The sequence below is a fragment of the Mus caroli genome, chromosome 10 (genome assembly GCF_900094665.2).
Source record: "Mus caroli chromosome 10, CAROLI_EIJ_v1.1, whole genome shotgun sequence".
Taxonomy (NCBI): Eukaryota; Metazoa; Chordata; class Mammalia; order Rodentia; family Muridae; genus Mus; species Mus caroli.
The window spans coordinates 82147994-82158715 of NC_034579.1; the positions used below are offsets into that span (position 1 = coordinate 82147994).

The following is a 10722-nucleotide window of genomic DNA, read 5'->3' on the forward strand; positions in this document are numbered from 1 at the left end:
TACAGAGGTTGGATAGAAACGTAGGAGCCTCAGCTTACATGTTAACAAAAGGCATATGTGTTACTGAAATGACTTAATTTTGATCTGAAAGATTACTACTGAGTATAGCTTGGTTTGCTCTCAAAACAACTTGGGCCTTCGTTTACCTGTCCACAGCCTGCTTGTTACAACCTTTCTTCAGAGGAGACCTTTACCCAGCATCAACCCACCGATTTTGGATGATGCTGACTGAGCCTTCTTTTAGACATGTAACCAATCAGAGCAGACCCGACAGCCACATGACCTGAGCCAACCAATCAGGGAGCGAAGTTTCAAGCCTGACCATTTTGGTGGAACTACTGTTTATTAGAAGTTGTTATTCTCTCTCCTCTCTGGAACAGGCTGCGGACTTAAGAGTTCTAGAAGCCTCCTCACTCCTCCAGAGGAAAGGCTGCCTAAAAACAGTAATCAGGAAGAAAACAGGGCAGCAGATGAAGTCTCCGTAGCACCCTTTGGTCCTGCAGTCCCTAACATCAGTTCTGCACTGGAGATCTGATGCTCTGGTCGTTGGGCAGCCTGTACCCCCAGGAGTCTTGACTGATACAAAGTTCTGAAACAGTCTGAAAATCCACAAAGATGAGCCGATCCTGCCCACATACAACACTGCGGGAACTAAGAAAAGACAAGGATTAAGCCACATCTTTATTTGTATGCGTCTATCTCTGTGTATCTGGGGTGTACACATGTGTGTGCATGCAAAAGCCAGAGGGTATCAGGTGTCGGCTTCTTATGAGACTGTCTTATTTCCCGGGGACAGGACCTCTCCCTGAACCCAATGCTCTCTTGTTTTTCTGCAAGGCTGCCTGACCAGCTGGTCACAGGGATCCTCCCGACTCCCGGTCCCCTCTCAGCACTGGGGTAGCAGGGTCCATTGACACATTCGGCTTTTATATGAGTGCTAGAGAGCCAAACTCAAGCCTTTACGCTTGAGCAGTGAGCGCTCTCAACCACTGAGTCATCTCCCCAGGTCAAGCCATACCCTTACAACAAACATCCCGCAATCCAGAACCAGCCCAGATAACTATACTTCACAACAGCCCCCAGGTGACGGCTTATAATGCAACCGAGACAAATTACTAAAATAAAGAAATATTTTATTTTACTTTCTCAGGTACGAAGTCCAAGGAAATACATATTTGTAGAAATTAAAAATAACACCAAAAAAGGGAATCTGCAGAGTGTGACTTCGGGTGATTTGGGGGCCTTCTCGGTTTGCCAAGACAGGTTTAGCCCATGTAACAATTTCTGTGCTATCTGTCCAGGAGAGAGTTGTCACACAATCATGAAGCTCACACAGCTGGAACAGGTGTGTTCACAAAGCAAAACAGACAACATTACTAATTGGCACAGACTAGCTGTTGACCTTAGAATACCCGTGAACTAGAGTAAATAAACCCCTTAGCACCTCAAACATCCCTAGTCACTACTTGTTCATTCATTTATGCGTGCATACATTCAATGAGTATTTATTAAGCACCTATTGTATGCCACAAGGCACTGTGTCCCACTATGGGTAAAGGCACGTGGTCGGGTCTCCAGTGGAAGCGAAGAGAGCCAAGTGCATTCTGGGAAGGCATCAACCAATGATCCTGCTCAAAGCAAAGAACAGCATGCATCCAGTCCACCCAGCTTCCACAGGGAATGTATCGGCTCCTCTCTCGCTCATCAGAATGACAGCCACTGTCTTTCTGTTCCAGTGTTACAATGGGCATGTTCGGTACTGTGAAAAGTTACAGGGGACTCAGAAATGGACGTTGGCTGCCACCACTGCACACTGAGGAAGAAGACACAGGATGTCATGGCGGAAGTGGCTGCTGAGCGGCACCCTTCACTCAGCAGCCAAAGGAGGCACTGCTGCATGCCCCTCCATCGCCAGGTACCCTTTCACCAAGGCTGTCCAAATGGGCTCTGTCCTCGGAACGTGCCCTCGGGGCAGCTCCTACTGGCCCAGACTTAGATATGGAACTGGGGATCTTGTTATCCACTTCTTCCTCCACAACAGCTGGCGTTTCTTTGCCATTGCTGAACTGCATGAAAGGCAGAGTCTCCAGGCCTTGCTTCGGAAAGAGCCTGACTCCCTGATAGTGGCCCACAGGCATTGATAGGAGCAGATAAAAGCAGCCCACATCTGGAAGTTTCTATGAGCGCTCTCCTTTCTCCCTGACTTGGATCTGCGTTCTCTTTGGCTTACAGGGAAACTGAGAAGTGAATTTAACTTGCGCTGCCGGGTCACAGAGAAGGGCAGTTTGATCATTTCTAAGCTGCCTGATGAGCCCATCCTACCTGGAATTAGCTCCCGGGCCCACCATTAACAGTGGCAGTAAAGCTGTGGGTCCTTCGGAGAAGTAAATGAGGGGGCTGAATTTTCAAACCGAGGTCTTCCACATTCGCTGGTTAATGTGCACTGTAAATGGTTTTGAGGCCTTCACTATAAAAGCATTTGTTTAATGCACTGAAAATTCAGAGCGCTTTAAGTGTTCGTTTATTACTCAAATCTATACCATTAGGGTATATAATCACTCTGAATTGAATTGTATAAGTGCTCTTGTGATGAAAATGTATGCAGGTCACTGTATTTAAAAAATGACATTTTAAAGTGAATATGCCCTGATTTGGCTTCTTTAATAAAAAGTACTAAACTTAACATTTTTTTTCTCTTAGTGTATTTTCATAAATCATTATTACATAAAAAGTCTAAAGAATCTATACAAAAATAATCCTCCCCTCTCTGTAATGCCTCATCTTCCTTGCATATGAATTTGTTCATAAAAGATTGTTTTAGAAAATATAAAAATATTGCTACAGTGTCGTTGGTGCTATCCATCCTCCAGGGAAACATACCTTTGTAAATTGAACTACTAGGAACTCTTAATGAAATTCAAGTCCCGGATGTGCCACAGATAAGTCCCGATCAGGGTGACATCCAAGCCCGTCCGTCCTCTGTCCACTTCCAGAAACTGTCTGCGACACTCCCTGAATGAGACAGGATTCTCGATCTTTCAAAAGTCATCATTGATTTCTGTGGATATCCTTAGAGTGACACTCTACAGAGGCAGTGGGAAGAGGAACATCAAAGATGGAAACAATGCCAGCGTTAAGTATGCCATTCTCAGACACTTTCTCCCACCTAACAGGGGACTCCCACTATCGTGCCTTGCTTGGACTGAGTCCTGAAGGATTCTCTTGGCTTTATCATTTTAGCCAGTAACTCACTTGTTCTAGGAGGTGAGAATCTCTCTGAGGTTGAATATCCTGTCTTACCTTCCCTGGGTCTTAGGAATGTTTTTCAACAACATAATTTTTTTTTTCATGATCATATTTTCTGGTCTTTGGAACTAGTGAGGGCTACCTGAACACAGCCTGGACTTTGAGCATTGAATGGCAAATAGCATGAAAGTTTCATTGGTGAAGTGACCTGTGTGTCTAATAAGCTAATAATGTTATGTAGCACACGACACCCAAACACATTATAAGGGTAAAAAAGGAATGTTTCTCAAAAATCAAGAACTTCTCTAAATTTCCACTAATCCTAATCATCAGGGATTCATACAACATTTGAGTTGATTAAGTCCTTACCTGGAAATCTTGGATGAATGTTAGGAAATAGAAAATAAAACCAAAAGCCACGGTCCACTCGCAGATGGCGCTCACCACGTGATATATATAATCCTAATAGCAACAGTAAAGATGCAGGAGTTAGTCAAAACGACGTCACCGGAACAACATCACCTGACATACGAGATAACCAGACCAGAAGACAAAACTGTCCAGCGAACACAAACTGTGACCTTGAGGAAATTTCAGATGCAAATCCTTGCAGCCCAGAGGTCAGAGACTAGTCAGCGGTTGATAGGAATTCAAGCAGTGCCAAAGTTCTCTATAGCTCTCACTTCTAGGTTGAAGACTTGAGCTACAGGGAACTTCAAAAGGGAAATTAAGGACCACACAATGACTGAGACCACAAGGTAAATTTGGACCCCAGTGAAGAAAGGGTTTGGTTTTGTTGCCCTGCCCTGGGAACTCCATAGTTGAAGGAGTCGCTGAAGTGTCTAGAGGGTACTCCCTCCCAGGGATCGTCCCAGAATGAATGTGTGCACACCCATAAGACCAGCTTGGCACCCTGATAGGTTTTTATGTCTCTCTGTTACTGTGGGTATTGATTCTGCAGAGTGCTGCTTTGCACAATAAGGCAAATACAGCAGCAGAGCAAATGCCAGAAGCAAGAGACCCATCATGCATTGGATGGCTCTGGAGACAAAAGATGCCATGAGCCAGCCGCATCTGGAGTTGAGAAATGATGAAGCAGGTGGAGGTTGAGCTAGACAAGGTCAAAGCCCATGTTTCATCAGCTCATTCCATTTCTCTTGATTTTATTTAATTTGAACATTTATGTATGTATGTATGTATGTATGTATGTATGTATTTATTTATTTATTTACTTCTGTGGTGTTGGGGATTGAACCCAGGGCCTTGCGTAAGCTAGGAAAGTGTTCTAGCACTGAACTACACTGCTAGCCGACATACTTCATCTTCACAAAATAGGAAAATATGTCAATGCTGTTTCAGAAGTAAAAAAGGCCTCCATATATGCATGAGTATCCCTCTGTCTGTCCGCCTGTCTGTCTGTGTGTGTGTGTGTGTGTGTGTGTCCCCTCCCCTCCCATCTCCCTTTCTGCATGTGTGCATGCATGTATGTATGTATGTATGTTCATCTGCTTTTTAAAACACTATAATTCACTTAAAAGCACTCTCTAAATATTTCTTTACCCTCATCTGCGTTCTGATCTGCTTATATGCCAAGTCTGTAGACACTTGGTCTGAGGTCCGTGCTGTCAAGTAAACAAGTCAGTTCTAGGATGATGGCCCTTCTCTTCGACCTTCTGCTCGTCCACAGATTTAATGGATGACGTCAGACTCTGCTCTACAGATGTTCACCTCCAACCATTGTTCTCACCCAGGGTCACAACTGAGGAGAGCCCAGCCAGTCCGATCCAGGATAGAGACCAGCGCCCACTAATTGTTGGTGCCAGCAGCAGAAGTCATACCCTACCCCGCCCAGATCATTCCTGGACAATGAGGATGGCTTACAAAAACAAGCAATAGAGCCGGTTCAGAGGTTAAGAGCACCTTCTGCCCTTGCAGAGGACAGGGCTTGTTTCCCAGGACCCACATGGTGGCTCACAAGTGTCTGCCATCTCCCATTCCAGGGGATCCCAACCCTCTTCTGCCTCCAAGAGAGAGCACCAAGCAAGCACATGGTGTGAATGCTTACATGAAGGCAACACACACTCACACACACATAACACACATAACACAAATATTTAAAGACTATGTAAGGGTAAGCCTGGCAGATGGCTCATTATGTTTAAGGCCCCGCGGCCAAGCCTGATAGCCTGAGCCACATGATACAGAGAGGGCATGGAATCAGAGCCCCAACTTCTCTACTCTGTGTATAAATGCAGAATTAGCTATATGAATGGCAATGAGTTACAATCCTCACCCTCCTCTTCAGGCATGCTGATACAATATAAGGAAAGCGTAATATACTGCATGGAATTCAGGTCAGTGCCTAACTATTACTCTACCCAGACAACTGGTTTAAGGGTCCACACTGCAGCCATTGATACTGGAAACAGAAGGCAGCATCGGAGGGCTTCAGTAAAGAGAAAATCAGACACTAGATATTTTGATGCTCTTTTTGTTAAGGCCAAGGTCTCTACATGGCCCAGGCTGGTCCTAAAGTCATGCTCCTTCTGCCTTGGCCTTTGGAGTTCTGGGGTTGCAAGCATGAGATACCCGCCCTACCCTGCTCCTTTTTACAATTTCAGATAGAAAATGGAAGAAGCTAACCGATTTTCAGCATGCTGAACCCTGGATTGCACTTGATTTGTGGTAAAACACTGTCACCTAGTGGCTGAGAATTGAAGTACACACAGACTCTATATCAGTCTCCTTGGCCTGAGGAGAGAGCATCCTTCAGTCAGGGCTACCTCCTACCACTGTGACCTTTTGACAAGCTAGTTAAAACACTTTTTTAGAAATCCTAGCCGGAGCATTCTTTCCTTCAGCATTATCCCCGTAGCTGTCTTGATGTCTTCCATTGAGAACCCTGGGTGCTTTTGGAAAACTCCTGCACTAATCACACTGTTCCTCTGCCCATCACTGCACCCACGCCCTTCCTCTCACCTCTTACCGTTAGCCTATCACCCAACGTTTTTCTGAAACTGCTTTTTTTGAAAAAAAACACTTTCTTTCTGCTTAAATCCAGGGCCCTTGTTCCTCGAACTGCTCAGCATGTCCGCCAAGAACAACTATTTCCCTTCTTTAAAAATGTCCTTCTCTTGGTCTCTGGGATAGATACCATGCCCTAGCCTGAGGTGAGAATTAACTATTGCTTCTGTGGTTCTACAACACACTATCAGACTTCAACTCATAATCGTTCTTACTTTCAAAGTGATATGTTTGGCAGAAGACGGCCACTGTTTGCCCATTGAACTCCAGGCCTCCTTGGGGACCCACTTCCCCACAGCTATCCTTGCTCCTGGACATTCCCATAGACTCAGTTCATGAGAACTGTCTGAGGGCAGCCCAGCACAGTTCTGGCTCTTCCATTGGCCCAGTTGTCTTCCTGTTTGTTTCGGTTGAAGACATTCTTCTTGCCCCTTGAAAAGCCCCGTTACTCTCTCTCATCTGTCTTGTGTCCCGAGCATCATTTATCCACTCTGGCCACACTGACACATACTAAGGCAGAAGGTGGCTCCCCAAACTGACCAGTTTCCCTGAACACGAGAGATTCAAGAGTCAGGGAAAAAGAAAGAGTTAAAAAAAAAAAAAAAACTTTTGCTTTTAAGAGAACCCAAACACCAGGCAGTGGTGGCACACATGCTCAGGTGGTAGAGGCCAGTGGATTGTTGTGAGTTCAAGGTCAACCTGGCTTATACAGTGAGTTCCAGGATAGCCAGGGCTACACAGAGAAGCCCTGTCTGGAAAAGAAACCCAAAGCAACAACAAATCCCATGTTCCTGCCATTGCACAACTGTCTTGATCATGTCCCTCACCGTGTGCTAGTGTGTGGACCAGCAGCTGCCTTGGATTCATGAAATGCTAATAATGGCCAATTGCACCTGTAACTTTGCTTCCCTGCTGCCTTTTGGAGCTAATTATCACACACACACACACACACACACACAACACACACACACAACACACACACACACACAACACACACACAACACACACACACAACACACACACACAACACACACCCCCAGCAGTAAGCTGAGTCCATATCACAGTGAGTCCACACTTTCCCACCCATTCTAGGAAAGGCCAGTGATCCTTCTTAGGATTCGCCAGCCACAGTCTCACAGACTCTACTGAGGACAAACAGTTACCTTTTCTTTTGGATTCCATTCCAGCTTGGTTATAGAAATAAGTGAAGCACAGGCAATCACTTTTAAATACAAGAGGAGTGCGTTAAGGAAAGGGCAGGAGAAATTGGAGCCTTTGTAATTATTAAAATGATTCTATTAACATAATTATTACACAATCTCTAAGCATTACATTTCTACAATCAGACCAGTGATATGAACATCTTGGACTAATCTCAGACCTTCGGTCACGACGGTAGCTAATTTACAACACAGGTACAGAACATTGCCCGGCATTGCCTAGGGCCTTAGGTTCAGTTCCCCGTACCATATAGAAAGTGCATAAATCAATAAATTATAATATGTAGATGCAGTTATTCCTTAGCAATACTTTTTGAATGTTTTGGCAGTTTGAATGAGAACGGTCCCCTAGGCTCATATATTTGAATGCTTAGTCACCAGGGAGTGGCACTCCTTGATAGAATTAAAAGGATTGCGAGATGTGGCCTGGTTGGAAGTCAAAACCACACACCCAGCCTGGTATCTTCTTCCTCCCTTTCAGCCATTGAATCAGGATGTAGCTCTTAGTTACTTCTCTGGCACCATGCCTGCCTGCCGCTGTGTTCCCTGCTGCCACCATGATAATGAACCTTATAAGCCCCTGGAACTGAAAGCAAGCCCACAATTAAATGCTTCCCTTTATAAGCGCCGTCACGGTGCCTCCCAGCAGTGGAACACTAAAACAGGTTTGTATGGTAAATCTTAACCTGTGTCTACATTTCATTCAACCTGAGCATTTCCGGTTGTTCCACTCAAGTAAGTAATATAGAAAAATAAGCTATTTTTCAAATTCAAACTACTACCTTGTAGAAATAGACTTTTGATGGGTAGTTGGATAGAAGCGCAGCCCCCTTCCCCCTGACCCAGAATTATAGAGCCAAAAGGGATGCCAGTCACGGAGACCTCTGCCTTCCCTGGGCGCTACAGCCTCAACAAGGGCAAGGTTGAACTTAGAAAGTTTTTTAAAAGGGGGAGTGGGAGAGACAGCTTAGTTGTTAAGAGCACTGGCTGCTCTTCCAGAGGACCTGGGTTCAATTCCCAGCATCCACATGACAGCTCACAACTGTCTGTAACACCAGCTCCAGAAGATAAGACATCCTCACACAGATATATATACATGCAGGCAAAACACCAGTGGACGTAAGTGAATTTAAAAAAAAAAAAAAAAAAAACTATGGGGAAATAAAAAGGTCTGGAAGGACTTAAAAAAAAAAAAACAAAAAAAAACAAAAAACCACAAGGTATCAGTCTAACATGCTGAGCCAAAGCCATGTTTTGAGCCTTCTCTGCTGAAATCAATCAGCTCCTCCTGCCCCTGCCCCTCCCCCTTCATATTTTGCAAAGCTCAGCACTTCTCCCTTTCTCAGAATAAAAGCAGCGGAGAGCACAGACGATCCCTTGGTCATCTAATGACCACCCTCCTGCTTCTACTAGTTTCAAAGTCTATTGATTCATCTATTTACCCTTAGCGCCCTCTTGAGGGCACCTGGTGTAGATGTTCAGTTAAACAGACTCAGCCTCAGCACTCGGGAATATTAAAGTCCCATTAGATGAAGCCAGAGAACAGGTTATGCTAGGCAGAAGAGAGCCGGGAACAGCAACAGCTCAGGTGAAAAGACACTCATTCATCGGCACTGTCATCTGGGGAGCCAGGGAATACATCACAGGTTAGCTTCATCTGAGTCTTGAAGTTTGAAGACCTCTCTATAGGAGCCCCAAGCCCACAGAACTACAATGCATTAAGTTTAAATTTGCTGGTAGCCACATTTTTAAAACTAAAAGGAAGGCAGGAGATGGTGGCATATGCCTTTAATCCCAGTACTTGGGAGTCAGAAGCAGTCAGATCTCTTGAGAGCTCCAGGCCAGCCTGATCTACAAAGCAAGTTCCAGGATAGCCAGGGCTGTTACACAGAGAAACTCTGTCTCAAAAACAAACAAACAAACACATGCAACAACAACATGATGATGAAGCTGGCAGATGGTGGCTCACATCTTTAATCCCAACACTTTGGAGGCAGAGGCAGGAGGATCTCTGAGAGTTTGAGGTCAGCCTAGTCTACAGAGCAAGTTCTAGGACAGCCAGGGCTACACAGATGAGAAACCTCACCTCCAAAAGCAAATGAAAAAATGTACATCTAATTTAACCCAACTATACTGTGCCTATAGTAATATTGATGTATTATTGATGTTATTTTATATAGTGATAGGTAACATATATCCTATTTACCCTAATATGTCAAATGATATTAATTGTGATGACACAGGAGACATGTCTCATTGATAAGAGTGTGTGTTGTTCCTCCAGAGGACATGAACTTGGTCCCCAGCACACATGGCAAGCAGCTAACAACCTCCTATAAGTCACAGTTTCAGGGGATCTGATGCCTCTTCTGGCGTCTGTGGGCACCTGTATACACACACACACACACACACACACACACACACCTGTATACACACACACACCTGTATACACACACACCTGTATACACACATACACCTGTATACACACACACACCTGTATACACACACACACAGAGTAAGTGAGAGAGAGGGAATTTTTAAAATAATAATAAATCAAATACTGGAGATATTTTAATGTGTAAGAATATAGAGTTATTAGTATAAGAAGCTAGCCTGGCTACACAATGAGTTTAAGTGTTTAAGTCCACTCCTCACCACCCACCAAAAAGAGAAAAATGAGGTCAGAGGTCATCTACTCAACAACATTCCTTTTCTCCTATCAAGTCTTTGAAATGAGTGTGTTTATTTCACATTTAGGAAAGATCTCAATTTGGGCTAGCCATATTTCAAGTATGTCAAAAAGTTCCATAGCTTCTATGATGAAGCCAGAGCCTGGCTCTAGGATAGCTCCTGGGGTGAGCGCAGCACCACTGGAGAGGAAACCACGCCCACAGGGAAAAACAGGAAGTCTCAGGTCACGTGGGGGAGGGGGAGGGGAGAGGGAGGGGGAGGGGAGAGGAGACCCATCATTACTCTTGTTGAGACTTGCACTTTGGTAGACATCAACAATCACTTAAAACCTACCCTTTCTTCCTTCTGGACAAAAGACTGACAACAGAGACCCAAGGGGAGCCAATAGCTTTTGTGAACCTCCTGGTCCTGGGCTTGGTGCAAAATGACCCAAGGAACAGGGGAACTCAGGAGGTACCAGGGGGAGAGAATTAGGGAACACTACTACTGAGAATCTTAAAACTGACTGGGGTCTGAATCGGTTTGTCAGTTTTCCTGGGAT

General features: G+C 44.7%; 1 protein-coding gene across 5 annotated transcripts in view; it reads right to left on the reverse strand.

Annotated features, from left to right (window-relative positions):
- Positions 1 to 627: 627 nt before the first annotated feature.
- Positions 628 to 10722, reverse strand: part of Dram1 (DNA damage regulated autophagy modulator 1) — a 42843-nt gene continuing 32748 nt past the window's right edge. For 2 of the 5 annotated variants that reach the window (XM_029482949.1, XM_021174176.2), the window contains exons 5-7: positions 7434 to 7492; positions 3616 to 3708; positions 1117 to 3083 (exon numbers count right to left, since the gene is read on the reverse strand). In XM_029482949.1, coding sequence (XP_029338809.1) covers positions 3039 to 3083; positions 3616 to 3708; positions 7434 to 7492 — 197 coding nt within the window. In that variant the 3' untranslated portion in view covers positions 1117 to 3038. Of the gene's footprint in view, positions 652 to 1116; positions 3084 to 3615; positions 3709 to 7433; positions 7503 to 10722 lie in introns of those variants that run through there. The other 3 variants (XR_003837828.1, XR_003837827.1, XM_029482948.1) reach the window with 3 other exon arrangements.